The sequence below is a fragment of the Setaria italica genome, chromosome IX, assembly GCF_000263155.2.
Source record: "Setaria italica strain Yugu1 chromosome IX, Setaria_italica_v2.0, whole genome shotgun sequence".
NCBI lineage: Eukaryota > Viridiplantae > Streptophyta > Magnoliopsida > Poales > Poaceae > Setaria > Setaria italica.
The window spans coordinates 6,905,782-6,921,285 of NC_028458.1; the positions used below are offsets into that span (position 1 = coordinate 6,905,782).

At 49.3% G+C, this 15,504-nt stretch overlaps 2 protein-coding genes across 2 annotated transcripts; one reads left to right on the forward strand and one right to left on the reverse strand.

Moving 5' to 3' along the window:
* The first annotated feature begins 7,080 nt into the window (after nucleotides 1-7,080).
* LOC101768909 (cyclase-associated protein 1) lies at nucleotides 7,081-12,383 on the forward strand. Its single transcript, XM_004981885.3, has 10 exons — nucleotides 7,081-7,468; nucleotides 7,802-7,973; nucleotides 8,059-8,123; nucleotides 9,020-9,341; nucleotides 9,439-9,604; nucleotides 10,404-10,513; nucleotides 10,596-10,651; nucleotides 10,741-10,797; nucleotides 11,299-11,442; nucleotides 11,980-12,383. The coding sequence occupies exons 1-10, from the start codon at nucleotides 7,187-7,189 to the stop codon at nucleotides 12,064-12,066; spliced, it is 1,461 nt and encodes a 486-aa protein (XP_004981942.1). The 5' UTR covers nucleotides 7,081-7,186; the 3' UTR covers nucleotides 12,067-12,383.
* A 45-nt stretch (nucleotides 12,384-12,428) lies between these two features.
* Nucleotides 12,429-15,266, reverse strand: LOC101768138 (glucan endo-1,3-beta-glucosidase 7). The gene is made up of 3 exons (XM_012842827.2): nucleotides 14,765-15,266; nucleotides 12,829-13,877; nucleotides 12,429-12,722 (listed from the first exon to the last, which is right to left on the reverse strand). Exons 1-3 carry the CDS (start codon nucleotides 14,832-14,834, stop codon nucleotides 12,543-12,545), a joined length of 1,299 nt encoding a protein of 432 aa, XP_012698281.1. The 5' UTR covers nucleotides 14,835-15,266; the 3' UTR covers nucleotides 12,429-12,542.
* Between the last annotated feature and the right edge of the window lie 238 nt (nucleotides 15,267-15,504).

Sequence of the window (15,504 nt, forward strand, 5' to 3'; positions counted from 1 at the left end):
TAGAGTGGAGTACCTGACTGCGTAGAGTAGTGTACTGTGCGAGTGTATGTAGTTGTGGCTTCCACTTCGGTGGCCGCCGGGACGGACGGACCTCAACGGTAAAATGGGACTAGAGTGATGAGAGAGGGTGGTGCGGCTGGGCTTGAACAGCGCCGATCAGGTATGACTCGCTGGGATCTTCTACGGTGGGTGATTTCTGAACTCCGCGTGTCACTGCAGTAAGCCAGGATTATCTCTCTTGAGGAAGTAAACTTTGTGAATAAGTCCATTGTAGTTTCCAATTCATGATCCGGTATCAAACGACCCTGCCAAATCTCGTACTCACTCTGATTGAAATCACATGGTTTTTATTTCGTCTTTTGCTATATTATTTTTTTGACCAATAATTATTCTGTTAGTATAAATCTGAAGTTTAGTGAATTGAAGTGAAACCCATTGTAACTCCAAGTCACGTTGAGAAGTGTTTGGGTGGCGGAAAACGAAATCGTGATGGAATGAAGTCAAACCAATTTAGGGGCTGTTTGGATACGAGGTGCTAAACTTTAACAGTGTCACATCGGATGTTCGGATGCTAATTAGGAGGAGTAAACATGAGCTAATTATAAAACTAATTGCAGAACCCTGTGCTAATTCGCTAGACGAATCTATTAAGCCTAATTAATCCATCATTAGCAAATGGTTACTGTAGCACCACATTGTCAAATCATAGACTAATTAGGTTTAATAGATTCGTCTCGCGAATTATACTCCATCTGTGTAATTAGTTTTGTAATTAGTCTATGTTTAATACTCCTAATTAGCATCCAAACATCCGATGTGACAGGTGTTAAACTTTAACAAGGTGTTCCCAAACACCCCCTTACATCCTTCCGGTTACAGTTCTATATCATTTTAGACTTTGTTACTCTTATCTAAACAAGTTATCCAAATGCATGTGGTCATTTCCAAACTCCATTTATTCACCTATTGCCCATTATTATGCACTTGCTAATTAAATGTTCCAATTCCTATAAATAAATGTGTTGTATTTTGTACTAGGCTATTCTCAATGAGAGTTTCATTCTCATTATTATAGCGCCATGTCATCATTTCTGATGACGTGGCAAATAAATAACAAAAAGAGAAAAGAGAGGGTTTCCTCCACATGGAACCAAATGGTCACTCTTTTGAACATATTCGGATCTCATACAGATTATAACAATCTAGATAGTGGCTAAATATAATAAGAAATTTCACATAGTAGTGTGCTGCGAGGGTACAAAACATGCATGTCTATTGTGATTCGTGAGCCATTCCCCTCGGCCAAAAGAAATGAAGAAAGGTTTTTCATGCTCTTGCACATGTTCCTTACTCCAGCCATAAATAAATTACTATAATGTGTTTCAAAATAATCGACTATTTTGACATTTATTGTTCATGATTTGACTAAAAATGTTTCTTTAAGTACTAAATTAACTAAATCGAGAAAAGTATCAAAACTAATTTAAGCATACAAGATATTTATTTATTTGCAAGCAATTGTTATAAAAGATATATGGTCAAATGTTGAACAATAAAGTTAAAGTTGTCAATCATTATAAAGTAGAGTTGATTTGTGGTTGTTTTTTGTTTGCATACATATTGTCAGGTGTGCTTTGAAGATTGTTTTCGAAGGAGTACTTACAATTTGAACATTTTAGCAATTTTATTATGGTTCGTGGCGACGTTACGACCACACCATGACTATCAACACCACATATTTAGATAGAAAGGCATTTCGCAGTTTTCTCACGAAGAGAAGCAGATTAACAGCTAAAATATCCTGCATCTTGGAGCAGCAACTCCAGACAGCATACATCACGCCTGTTCCTACCTTTCACTGTCCAGATAGGGTCCGCTTGGTTTCTGAGCAAGGCTGCTCTTGCCTCGCCTTGCCTCGGTGGCACGAGCAACGAAGTCCCTGCCAGGCCGGGCTAGCCGATTCGGCTCTATTGCTTGTGCAAGGTAATTCTTACCCGCACAAGCACCAAGAAAGTCTTGCTGCACATTCATCAAACGCATTAGCTTCCCAGCTATCCTTGACAGGCAAGGTAATACAGGGATCCAAGCGGACCCCGATCAAACCCTGGAGTCAGAGTCACTATCTTTTCACTCAAACAATTGTGGCTCTGGTCCCGGACAACGAAACGGTGAGTGAAATGGCCGGGCGCCGGCCGATCTAGACCGCAGTCAGTCCAGCTGCCATCCATCCACTTCACGCTCGTTTCACAGAAGATCTTCACAAACCAACCACGGGGGGAGGAGGCCGGTGGACCACCCCGCCACGCCAAACACAACGACCGTTCCCTCCCGCACGCTGGCGCGGCGTGCCCTACCCGTCCGTGACGTCTCTCTCCCTGCCGCCCCGGGACCACGCGGCCCTCGAGCTCCACTGCCAATGGGACGCAGCAGAGAGCAGACCAGAGGCACCGCACGCTGCCCCGACCGGATCGAGGAGGCGAGGCCGAGGCCAATAGGCCGGCCATCCTCCCCGTCCCCGTCGTGGCAGTGGCCGCGGCTCGCGCAGACGCGCAGGGCCCTGCTGCCTCGGGACGCCGCCCCGTGACGTGACCCGTGCGGGTTCCCCGGCTGCCGGCCTCGCGCCCGGGCGGCGGCCCCCACAGCCCCTGCAGGCTGCAGCATTGACGCCGCGGCGCTCTGCGCCGCTGCGCGGAGGGATGGCCGGAGCCGGAGGGAGCGGAGGGAGGACAGCGCCGCTCGGCTCGGCCGTACGGGAGGTACAGGGCTTTGACTGTCCTGCCACGTCTGATCGGCTGGCACGCCTACTCGGCTACTCGCTACTCGTAGCGGTCTACGTGGCGCGGGGCCCGGGGTCATAAACTCTGAAGTTAATGCCGTGGAACAAAACAAGTGCTGCGCATTGCGCGGCCCCTTTCTGCCTCCCGAATTCCGGACTGGCCGTAGCTGGGGAACTGGTGATAGGCCAGCTCGTCCTCGTCCGTCCCCAAGCAACACGGTCACCCGCCCACCCCACAAGCAATTCTGCTGCGCGCACGAGCTAAAGCTTCGATCATGCTGTCCGTGATCCGTGAAGATGTTACACGTGCAATTCATCACGGAAATATGCCGGGCGTACTGCTGCGCCCCCACGTCTGAGGCTGTTCTAGGACGAGGCGGCGCTGAAGCGTCAACGGAGGCTCGTCGTGTCGTGTTCGCACTGGAGCCGGTGACGCGCACACTACAGTGGGCACGAGCAGTCAAGCACAGCTGGACAGGGTCTTGCCCGCGCCGCGGCCACTGGGCGCTGGTTGCACGGCGACGACGTCCGCACGCGAGAGGACAGGTCCCCCGGCCCGGCCGGCCGGCCCCGGTGGGAGTGGGACGCAGGAGCGCGCGGTGCTCCATATCGGGCGCCGCTCGCGCCCATGGGAACGGCGCTCGAAGCGGCCCCGCCGGCGACGTCAGCCGCGCGCGACGCGAGGGAGGCCGGCGGGCAATTTCTCGTTTCCCTTGTCTCGAGATCTGTCGGCTCCCTTTTCCCGCTTATTTTCGCGGCACACCAATCTATGCGCCGCCTGCTCCTTTCTTTCTACTCCTCCCGCGAGCAGGATAACGTTGCCTACGACGACGCCACGACGACGATCCGAGGACGGCGATGTCTCCACTTTCCCGTGCGCGCTCTGCCTCTGCGATGGCTAGGACGACATACCGTGCCGTATCATGTGGCATCGCTTTCCCACAGAGGAAAATTTCTCTCCGACTCTCCCTCCATGCTCGTGAAGATTACTGCGCCAAGAAGAAAAATACCTTGGCGACCGCTTTGTTTACTTTGACGCACATGATAAAAAATAAGCGAGGAAAACTAATGATGGTGGCAAGGCAATCATCATGTCTAGCCGTATCGGAACTAGGAGAGGAACCCTTATCTAACCACGCACCATGGGCGATAGATCTCGTCGCTTTACCACAAAACTAGGGCGCGCCCTCGTAATCTAATCGTTTTTACACGTGCGCCGGTCGCCCCGGATGACGTGTCTACGGGGGTCCTGAAAGGCTGAAAATGATTGTGCCGCGACTTTGAGGGCCAACCAAATTACGTACGCTGAACATCAATCCCGGTCAACAGTAGATTTTTGTAAGCATTCTCGCTGTCGGGACGTGAATCTCGAGCTCTACTGTAGATTGCTGTGCTGGGGAAGCGTGCGTCCCGGACCTACGAGCTGAGGCCGGGGAAAGCGAAGGAGCAGCATGATTTGGTCTTCCCCCCAGTTCGCAAGTTTACTACTTACCAGTTACCACTCGATAAACTCGGTCGTAATCTTAATCGCTCGGGTTAACCACAACCCATGCACTTTGTGAATTATGCACGCTTTCTTTTCTTCGGCTTGTGGTTTTCTTACTCGTCTTTTCCCTCCAGAATCGGCACTTTGTGCGTTCGTGACCCGCGACGACTCGTAGTTTTCGTTTCGTTCGTTACCACCTGCAATGGGAAAAGGTGCCCAGGAAAAGACAAAAGGAGATCGCACCATCATCGAGTGCGGCAAGTCCCCAAGACGGGGGCAAATCCACCGACCGAAAGCCCCAAAAATGCACCCGAGGGTCAAGCGGCGCCTTCACACCTGACCTGGCCGGCCAGTGCGGGGCGCGGACGTCACCGTCCGTCGCCGACGTCGAGCGGGCCTCGCCAGTCGCCAGGCCCTGGCGTCGTCACCAACCCGGCTGGCGCGACGTCGACGCCCGTGCGCGCGCGAACTCTCCCGGTCAGTCACCCGATCCTCTCGCTCGCGCGCGCGTCCCTGTCCGGGATGTGCATGGCACCACTCCCTTGGCCCGAGACTTGGACTGGCTTTTACTGGTCTGCTGGTCTCCGAAAGGCTCCAGCTACCAGGCGCCGCGACAAAGTTGGCAGTCGTGTTCAGACCTCGTCGCAGTGCCGCGGCGCGCGCCGTCGTGCCGCGCGCGCGGCTGGCTCCACCATCGGCAAAGGCGGGCGACGAGAGGCGGGCAAAGTCCAAGTCGCCCGCGCGACGCGCGGATATGGGGAGTGCGGGGGCGGCGCCGGCGCGGATTTTCGGCGGGCGTCCGACGGCGAACCGATGCGTGCTGTCTGAAACGTTGGCACTGAGACGCCGCTGCTGCGGGCTGCCGCTTTCTGCTTGGAGCCTCGTCAGTGATGTCAGTGAGACAGTAATTGCGCAAAAGGCCCTCGCCGGCGGTTGTCACTTGTCAGGGAGCCCGGTTTTCAGAAGCGTGCGCTCCGCGCGATCGAAAAGCTAGCGCGAACGGGACAAGGTTTTCAACGGCGCGTCTGAGGTTGGCACGTTGCTTGGGGCTCTGCCTGTCAATCGCTTGCTTGTTTGGGAGACCAGCCAGTACACTCCGGATCTAGTGATCAATCATCTGTCCCGAGCAGGCTGCTCCAACCGCGCTTGTCTCCGCTTGGAAGCAGGAAGCGACGAGGCGTGCGTCTCCGGCGTCACCTGCAGTGCACGCAGCACTAGCGATGGATCGCCATCTTGCGTGCGTGGAGGTGCGTGCCGACCAAGTCGTGTTTACCCTCGGCCATGTTTAGTTACTCCCAACTCCCAACTTTGACACTATGCAAAAAGAAGATTCCCCATCACATCAAACTTGCGGTACATGCATGGAGTACTAAATGTAGATGAAATTAAAAACTAATTGCACAGTTTTGTTGTACTTTGCGAGACGAATCTTTTGAGCCTAATTAGTCAATATTTGGACAATAATTCACAAATACAAACGAAACGCTACAGTGTGCTACAGTACTGTAACAGTAATTTGGCACCTCCCAAATTCCCCAACTAAACACGGCCCTGGATTCGGAAATTATCGTGCGAGCGAGCCTAGTGGTTGCTCGCGGTGGTTCTAGTGAGTAGTGACTAGTCTTGTCTCATTCATTGGCCTTGGTTGTCTGTTTGTCGTCTTATACGCTCATATGATTGGTCGCGGCAAAGGGCAATGGTCCGGTACAGCGTACGCATAGTAGTACAATGTACGTGTATAGTATATGTGTATGTATGGCAGCGTATGCTGAAGTGGACCCATCGCATGGTGGAGCAGCAGGCCAGCAGCTGTGGGCTAAGATTCCGATAATCTGTTGTTACTCGTATGCGGGGCTAAGCGGTAAATGGCGTTTTTGCTGTACGGTAACAAAGGAAACTTGAGAAAAAAAGGGAGAAGGAGACGATCAGCCCACTGACCTCTATACGGTTGGCCTGCCAGAGGCCCAAAACGTTTGATTTCTTTGAAGAGGGATTTGGGCCGAGCCCGCACCGTTAGGCCTTTTTGGCAGGCCTCTGCTGCTGCACGCGAATCTCTCTAACGAGACGAGCAATTCTTCAGACTCTCTACACGACTTCAGAATTGATTTTCGCTATTAAAAAGAAGCTGGGAACTAAAAGGTGATGACAAAGCCCAACCGATCGACTGAACAGACGCTGCTAAGTGCTCGTGAAGCAGAAGCTGAGGTGGTCTTGCAATATAAAGGAAAAAACAACACAACACATGCGTTTTTTTTTTGACAGCACAAGATTTCGGTCGCAACGATGAATCGGAAAGCTGCGGTGTCGCGTCTGGCGTCTCGCGTCTCGCCTTCCTTGGTCAGTCTATGGTAGCTTTCGGCTTTCGGCAGCTCAACCAGCTCATCGATTACAAAAAGGCATAAAAAAGATCATGTGCCGGTGAAAAGCCCAAACGTCGTGCTGGTGAGTGGTGACCGATGACCTTTGTTGGGTTACTTGGCACGTAACATTCTCGATTTCTTGCTCTCGGAGGGAAGCACCCAACCCGAGTGATCACAGGCAATTTCCTGCACAATGCAGCCGTGCAAATCGATCGACGAAACCGTGTTAGTGCATGTACTGTTACAGCACATGCCAATTACACCATACTACAGCATGCAAAGAGCACAGTACAGCACTACAGGCTACAGCATGCAATGGGTGGCACACGTATTTCCTGAAATTTATTCGATATACTGCCACGTCATCTCATGTATTTCCTGTCGCCGCAGAAAAAAAGAAAACGCGGAAAAAAAAAAGCCCGAAAGAAAAGAGCGGCACCGCAAGCCGAGAAGGCGCAAAGCCATAAAACCGCCACAGCTGGGGGAAGCGGCGCACGGAGAGAAAGGGGGCCTGGGAGAGGGAGGAATTGACAGGGGAGCACCCCGCGTGGCTTGATCTCAGCGATGGAGGCGGCGCTAGTGGAGCGGCTGGAGGCGGCGGTGGCGCGACTGGAGGCGGCCGTGGCCTCCGGCGCCTCGCTCGCGTTGGCGGCGCCGCGCGACCTCGACGTCCCGGCGGCCGCGGATCCAGTCATCGTGGCCTACGACGAGTTCGTCGCGGAGGCCGTCGGGCGGCTAAATACCGCGGCCGAGAAGATCGGCGGGAAGGTGCTCGACGCCACCAAGGTGCTCGCCGAGGCCTTCGCCGTCGCCAAGGACCTGCTCGTCCAGGCCAAGCAGCTCCAGGTACGGGACAGACGCGCTTCGTTCCCACTTGATCTGAATGTGTCGCCTGTGCTCCGAGTGTAGATCTCTGGGTGTTCCGCCTATCAGATGCGCGAGATCGATTCATCGAGCTGATACTTGGGGGGACGCATTTAGCAATTTTCAGATTCTGTTGATCACGTAGTGGGCTTGCTAAGACCATTCTGTCGGAGTGGTTGCTCTAGCAGTGAATTATTCTATGGTTGTCTTCGTGCATGCTACGAGTTACGCAGGCACCAGTGGATCTAAATAATGCAATGCTTATCATTACATCAGCGATTCAGCGAGCATTTCACCCCCTTTCTTATTCTGTAGAAACCAGCATCAATGGCTGATGCGCAGGGCTTCTTGAAGCCCCTCGGTGATGTTATCGCCAAAGCAACTGCAATGACTGAAGGAAGGAGGCCCGACTACTTCAACCATTTGAAGAGTGTTGCTGACAGTCTCCCTGCTTTGGCTTGGGTTGCATTCTTAGGAAAGGATTGTGGTTAGTAAACTTATTCCCCTGGGTTTAATCTTGTCAAACTTACACAAGATATGCCGCTCATTTTGTTTTCCTGCCTTTCTCCCAGGCATGAGTTTCCCAACAGCTCATGTGGAGGAAAGCTGGCAGATGGCTGAATTCTACAATAATAAGGTATGCTGTTTCTGTGACTATAGTGCAATTTCTGCCATACAATACCTTGGACATCTATTCATACAGTTAAAATAGATCTGCATTTACAGCGCTGCATTTTATTGAAAAGATCATCAATTCATCACACTTCTTTAAGACAGGTTCATATTGGACTAGAGGGATGTAATGAGAACATGCCGTGACTATATTAATTTTCTTCAGGCAACACGATTTAGCATTTCTAGTACTAGGGGTTATACCGTTATGGTACCAGCTAATTAAATTTATTTATGAGAAATGGGATTTGATGCAGCTTTTATTACGCATGTCCCAAATGGCAGTGTTCTGGGCCGTATTTATGTAACAAGGGTTCAAAAATAATCAAGTATGTCTAGCAACAGCAGAGATGGATTTTTTTTTTGTTTATGTACTATACCCGTTTTAGAGAAAAAATATGTAGTTGGCTAGTTGCCGCTTCAAAGAACAAAACAATAAATATGCCACTTACAGAACCTTGGACAACGCGTTTAGTCCATTAATATTTTCATAAATGTTCCAATATCGGCTATATGAAAATTTATTCTTACTAACTTTTACCTTCCTCTCATAAAAGTTTAATATAAATAAACTCTGATAACACCTATACTCCTCCATTAATGTGTTTGAAGTTACAATATTAACTATATGTGAACATTTATCGTAATAGATTTCTCTTTAGAAATGCTTTCGTAAATCCTTCTTAAAGTGCAACTCTAGAACAAATTATGTAGATTTAATTACTCTCATATGCTTTCTTTGCTGATTAATTTACTGCAATGCTCTAAGATGCTCTTAGCAATTCAATTTTTTATTCTACTGTGAAGCAATCAGAAGGTTCTGGTTGATGAAGCATTTACATCATTTTTTTTTCCTCTTAGGTTCTTGTGGAGTACAGAAACAAAGACCCTGATCATGTTGAGTGGGCTAAAGCACTGAAGGATCTATACGTGCCTGGTTTGCGGGATTTTGTTAAGAAGCATTACCCTCTTGGTCCTGTTTGGGGCCCCGTTGGAGGTGCCACTGCTTCCCAACCAAAGGCTGCTGCTCCAACACCTAAAGAACCAGCAGCTAAGGCTCCCCCTCCACCGGCTCCTCCTTCAGCGCCTCTTTTTACCACAGAGAAGTCTCCAAAATCTTCACGGCCAAAAGAAGGGATGTCGGCTGTCTTTCAAGAGATTAGTTCAAAACCTGTGACTGCAGGTAGATGGAGACACTTGTTAGGATATGAGGATTTCCTTGTTACTCCCAGGCCATATTAACAGGCATATTAAACCACATTAACATTATTGTTGTGCAGGGTTGCGAAAGGTTACCGATGACATGAAAAGCAAAAACCGCACTGATAGAAGCGGTGTTGTCAGCAGCACTGCTGCTGCTCCTGCAGCTCCTGAGAAGACCTCTCGCGCAGGGTCCTTCTCCTTCAAGTCTGGACCCCCAAAACTGGAACTTCAGATGGGACGCAAGTGAGTTTTGCTGTAGTTCTTAAAATGGCACACCATCTAATGTTATCTAAGAAATTGGAGCTGTTTGTCAGCTGTTAGATTGTGGACTTAATGATTGGTACCCTGCAACAACAGCTAACAGGCTCAAGCTGAACCATGTAGTGTTTGGGTGACCTGTTGTTTTGTTTGCTGGGTTGCTATAGCGAGCTGGCACAAATGTGCACCAAAATGGGAATTCGGCCTTTTGTGCATACTGCATAGTAGGAACCAGGATGTGAAGCTTAAATTAAGCTGTTGGTTTTTTTTGTCAGGTTTAATGATTTGATAGATTAGATTATTTATTTGATTGTTTCAAAACTTTTAAGATGAAATATTGGAATGAGATGGATGAAATTAATGACCATTAAGGGTTATTTAGGTAGAGTAGACAGTTAGCTCTTTTAATGTTCTTTTAACCTCATACACCCTCCATTTGTGTGACACATCCCGCCAACCCAACACCATCTTTTTGTCATCTCAAGCATCCCACACTTAGTCACTTGTGTTTCCTGATTGCATGAGTTTTGAACCATATGGGTTCATCTCATTTGGGTTTTTGCATTCAACCAATCACAGCTTACCTGTCCAGTGTGCATGCTAGCCATGAGTCAGTTTTGCATATCTTATAATCTTCTAGAATGATTATGACATTCCTAAATGTTTGAATACAATAATGAGACAATAACCACTCTATTCCAACTTATGTACTAACGTGTACTAACATGTTACCATATGATGCTCATGTGTTAATATGTGTTCCATCCCTTGTAACTAATGACAGATGGGTGGTTGAGAATCAGGTTGGTAAGAAGACCCTTGCTATTGATGATTGTGATTCCAGACAATCCATCTATGTATATGGATGCAAGGATTCCGTCCTTCAAGTAAATGGTAATGCGCAATTGTTTATCTTTGTTTGGATGTACACCTTTCTCTATGTTTTGGTAACTACAATTGTATAAGCTTTTTGCAGGCAAGGTTAACAATATCACTGTTGACAAATGCACTAAATTTGGAATTGTTTTCAAGGTTAGTTTAAATTGTTCGAGGCCAAGAGGTTCTCAGCTAATTTTCCATATAGTCCTGGCAACAGAACATTTATCTTCTATGTGTTTCAGGATGTTGTAGCAGCTTTTGAGGTTGTCAACTGCAATGGTGTTGAGGTCCAATGTCAGGTATTCGATGTTTTATAGTACTTATATTTTATGTGTACATGTATTTATCATGTTTGTTTTTCATTTTCTGGGATCTTTTTTTTACACTGTTTCCTCTGCAGCTGCTCTGTTATCCTCTTTGAGCAGATGTCTTGCCAGTATATTGTATGGAAAGTGTTTGATGATTGTTGGCCTATTAATGATTCATTCAAATAGCTTCTTGAATTATGATGTGGTTGCTTTCTATTTTTAATTTAATTCTTCAATTCTGAGCTCTCAACAGCCTTTCAGAATCTTGATTATAAATTTTCTTCGTTTTCTCTTGAACTTGTTATGTTTACGATTTTCACCAAATTGAAAATGTCCAGAGTTATTTATTCTCTTTTATAGTATAACTAATATTTACAACACAAGTTCACTATTTTTTTCTAGAACACACAAGCTCACTTTTTTAATATATTTTGTTACAATATCTACTTACATTTTTGTCAAAAAATTGAACTACTTGTCTTTTACTCTCAGGGTACAGCACCGACAATATCAATTGACAACACATCTGGATGTCAGTTATACTTGAGCAAAGATTCGCTGGGAGCTTCAATTACTTCTGCTAAATCTAGTGAAATCAATGTGATGGTTCCGAGTGGTGCCACTGATGGTGATTGGGTAAGATCTGCTCCTTTAATTCGTACTTTTGGATGACATAGTTCCAAAACTTATTATTGTATCAAATGTTGAAGAAAAGAAATGTGGCAGCATGTCATTTTGCAGAGCATTTAGGCCCATAGATGATAGACCACTCATGAACAGATTCTCATTGTATATTATTGTAGGTAGACTTCCTACTTAGGCAGAAATTGAGTGGATGACTTAAGTTAATCGCCTCATCCTGATTGGTTTTTGGAAGTTTGTTCTAGATGCCAGATTTAAGATGCTAGAACATGTTTCCTTTTTCTCCTCAATTTGCTGACATTCTTCATCACTTTGGTACCAATGTCGGTATTTGCTACGCATGCATAGAATTTAACCTGGCAATTTAATGAGCAGTTTTGATGTCAGATTTCAATTTATTTTATTTTATTAGCAGCCTAGATTTCCACACTCTGGGAGTGGGTAACTTGGGACAGATCGACATATTCCTGTTTCTCTAAGTGTACCAACTATCAAAAGCTTGTAGCTAAAACTTGAGCTCTCGTGTTGCAGGTGGAGCATGCTTTGCCACAACAGTACATCCATAGTTTCAAGGATGGGCAGTTCATCACGTCACCAGTTTCGCACTCTGGAGCGTAAATACAATGATTACTGCTATTGTGTGTGTGTGTGTTTGTTTGACCGGCTTTGCCTTGCTTGAAGATGATGGTATGCTGAGATCTGTAGCAGTTTTTGGGTCTGCTGCAGCACTGGACTTGGACTGCGAATGCTGTTTTTGTTGTCCGTTGCTCAGTGCGCGGTGTGTATGTTTAGTTTACACACTGGTTCCGTTTGATTGGTTTTTTGTATGCCAACAACAACTTTACTTGGTCTATGTCTTTAGCTGATCATTCTTTGGCATCGGATCTCATTATATTCAGTTGATGTGGACGGTTTCTCAGTGGAGTCTCTTTTCAGATGATTGTCCTCTTACAATGTGACAGATGGCAATGCATTTATCGTGTCGTAGTACTTGAAATCTTGACGCGTTGCTTGGATCGTGAAGCCACACACTAGGAATACAAAAGCTGCCTCAATACATTGGCTGGGAAAAAGAAAAGCCTAAAGAAAAAGAGTCATATTAACATCTGCAAAGCTGTGAACCAAAAACCAGCAATGATAGTTAGCACTGAGAAAGTGCGAGACGATTCGGCAGCATTGTGATGAGTGCAAGCTACCCTCGCCGTCGCCGTCCCCGGCGCGCAGAGGCCAGAAGGCCCTGCCACCGCCGCCGAGCCTGGCGGCGCTGGAGTCACCTGCACCAACGGAAGCGTTCCATCAGAACTCACGAGTTCGCGTGAAGCCAGTGAATAAACTCGAAAAGAAACACCGGCAGCTTGTATTGTAACGTAATAACCTCACCTGTGGCGTTGGCAGCGCCGGTGGCGGCTGCACCGACGTCGGCGCCGGCGCCGGCGCCATTGCCGGCCCCAGCCCGGCCGTGCCGTTCCTGAGCAACCCCGTCGGATACGTCTCGGTGAGGCTGGTCTGGAACAGCCCGAAGTACCTCTCCGACGCCTTGCCGGGCTTGAGGTCCTCGTCGTATACGGCGAAGATGTACGTCTCCACCGACTTCCCGGGCGCGCGCGGCGTGCCGGCCAGGGACCGGAGGTGGGAGACGAGGCCCGACACGAAGGCGCGCGCGTTCTCCACCGTGGCGCCGGCCTCGTCGGTGTCGCCCTTGTGCGGCCACCCGGTCTCGGCCACCACGATCTCCACGTCTTTGTAGCCCTTAGCGTCCAGTGCCGCGCGCACGGCGTCCACCATCGCGTCGAACATGTTGGTGTAGGTGAGCCCGGACCCGGCGTCCGGCCGCCCGGCGTTGGGCTGGAACAGGCAGAAGGCCAGCGTCTCCGGCCGCGGGTCGCTGAGGTAGGCGAAGTAGGGGTACGGGTTGATGAGGAACGGCGAGCCGGTCTTGCTCAGGAACGCCAGGAGCGGGTCTAGCGTAGCGGAGAGCTCCGGCTTGAACGCGCCGGAGGAAGGGGGGTCGGAGCTCGCAAGCACGTCCATGGCGTTCACGGTGGAGACCTTGACGCTGGAGTTGGGCGGCAGCGCGTCGTAAAGGTTCTGCATTGCCGGGACGAGCTGCGAGGCGAGCGACGCGTCGGCGAAGAGGACCTCGTTGCCGACGGAGACGGTGGAGACCGCCGGCGACGAGGACGGAATGTGCGCGGCGACCCAGGCGGAGGCCGCGGCGGGCGAGGACGCGAGGTTGGCGATGTCGCCGTTGGTGGCGCCGAGGAGGAGGGAGATGCCCGTGCCGGCGAAGGCCGAGACGACGGCCGGGTCCGTGCCGTAGAGGCGGACCTTGGAGATGGTCGTGGACTGGAGGAGGCGCGCGGTGGACGACGGTGGCGGGAGGTTGTCCGCCACGTCGCCGTAGTTGATGCCGATGAAGGATTGCGGCGCTGCAGGCACGCATGCCAGCTACTAGTCAGCGTACTGTGCAGTGTGCACATCAACTTACTAACAACAAGAATTTACAGGCAAATTTCATAACAAAAATAGACATTTCTAAGTTCTGTTCCAAACCCATTCAAATTGAAACAAGCAGTTGAGCAAAATGCAGAAATTCGGTGCACAGTGATGGAATCGAGTTCAGTCGCAACCAACCGAAGACTCAAGATGCATATGGCCTAAACATCCAAACATCACACGTCAAAAGCGAAGTCCCATGCGAAAAATTCAAAACGGCTCTAATCACATCTGACGAACCGGCGAACGTATCTGTATGCCAGTAGCGGCAGGTGTCGCCGCGTCAATGCACGGCGCTACATGTCGCCGTCGCGCGTGGCCAGGTTGACACCTTGACGGTGAGGTGAATTCCGTGCAGCTCAGAAAGCTCCAGAGAATGCCAACGCGGGACACGGGCATTTGTTCCTTTCGCTGTCCGATAACGATCGAAGAAAGCCGTATGGAGGAGTCAAGAGAAAGCAGTAGCTTGATGAGGGGAAAGAAAAGAGCATATAGCACAAGAAGAGATTCAGCTAACGAAGTTGGAAGCCTCATAAGACCAGTTTGTAACTGGCAACCAACGGATTCAGCTATGCTGGATTTCTTTCTCTTTTGACCTTAGTTTTGTAATTGGCAATCAGCATTTGATGTTTCAGCAAGAACAGAACAGAACTCTGACGAACTGACTTCCAACACAAATTCCGCCAAAAGGAAAAGGAAAAGTAAGAAAGAAGTAAGCCCTCAATTGTTCCAGCAAGAGCAGAGCTTCGATTCGTTTCAAAAAGAAAAGGAGAGCAGAGCTCCGATGAACTGACAGAGTCATATACAAGAAGACACTCACCTACTGAAGGAAGACGAAGGAGCTGGATGACTCCCAAGAGGGCAAGCATAATCCACCTCCTCTCCGCCATCTCCCCTGTCCCCTCCTTCAAGCACAAAAAGAAACAGAGAGGCACGATCTGATCGGACTCCGCGTGTCTCTCAGGCGCTCTCCCGCTTCTTATGCTACGGCCTTCGGGCCGTCGCTTTTCCCGGCAGGCCGCGGCGAGCTAACCCTGGTCGGGCGGGCCTTCCACCCCGGTTGCTTAGCGAGGAAGAGAACGAGGCCACGGAACAGGGGGCGCGCTCTCGTCGCTGCCTTTTGCCGAGCAATCAATAACAACAAGGCCGTGCAAAGCTTTCGCTAAATCGGGTGGAAAAGCGGAGGACCAAAGCGCTAAAGCCCCTCCGCTTCTGCTGAAAACAAAGCCGCCGCCCTCGTCTTTAGAACGGCGAGCGAAGCCGCCCGGTTTGAACTGTGCAGCGACCGGCGAGGGTAGGGTAGAAGGAAGCCTGTGGAAGGAAGGATTCAAAGGATGGCGATGGCCGATGGACCACAGGTGATTTTGTAGGGTGTTTATATAGAGGGCATGGTGAATAATCCTAGAGGTAAAAATACCAGTCAGATTATCCTAACAAACTCTATCTTAGACGATGGGATAAAGACACCTATTGATTGGATCTTTTCCTTATGCTGTGCCACAGTTAGCTATAGGCCATTGGGTTTGGGTGACGCGTGTACATGGCAAGTCTCGATTTTTT

What these genes read in the sequence shown, in the direction of transcription:
- LOC101768138 (XM_012842827.2), bottom strand. Translation starts at nt 14,834, where the DNA reads ATGGCGGAGAGGAGGTGGATTATGCTTGCCCTCTTGGGAGTCATCCAG. An exon ending in CCTTCGTCTTCCTTCAGTAG is followed by an intron (nt 13,878 to 14,764) that starts GTGAGTGTCTTC and finishes GCGTGCCTGCAG; the next exon opens with CGCCGCAATCCTTCATCGGC. An exon ending in CGGCGCTGCCAACGCCACAG is followed by an intron (nt 12,723 to 12,828) that starts GTGAGGTTATTA and finishes CCGTTGGTGCAG; the next exon opens with GTGACTCCAGCGCCGCCAGG.
- LOC101768909 (XM_004981885.3), top strand. Translation starts at nt 7,187, where the DNA reads ATGGAGGCGGCGCTAGTGGAGCGGCTGGAGGCGGCGGTGGCGCGACTG. An exon ending in ATTCTTAGGAAAGGATTGTG is followed by an intron (nt 7,974 to 8,058) that starts GTTAGTAAACTT and finishes CCTTTCTCCCAG; the next exon opens with GCATGAGTTTCCCAACAGCT. An exon ending in GTGTTGAGGTCCAATGTCAG is followed by an intron (nt 10,798 to 11,298) that starts GTATTCGATGTT and finishes TTTTACTCTCAG; the next exon opens with GGTACAGCACCGACAATATC.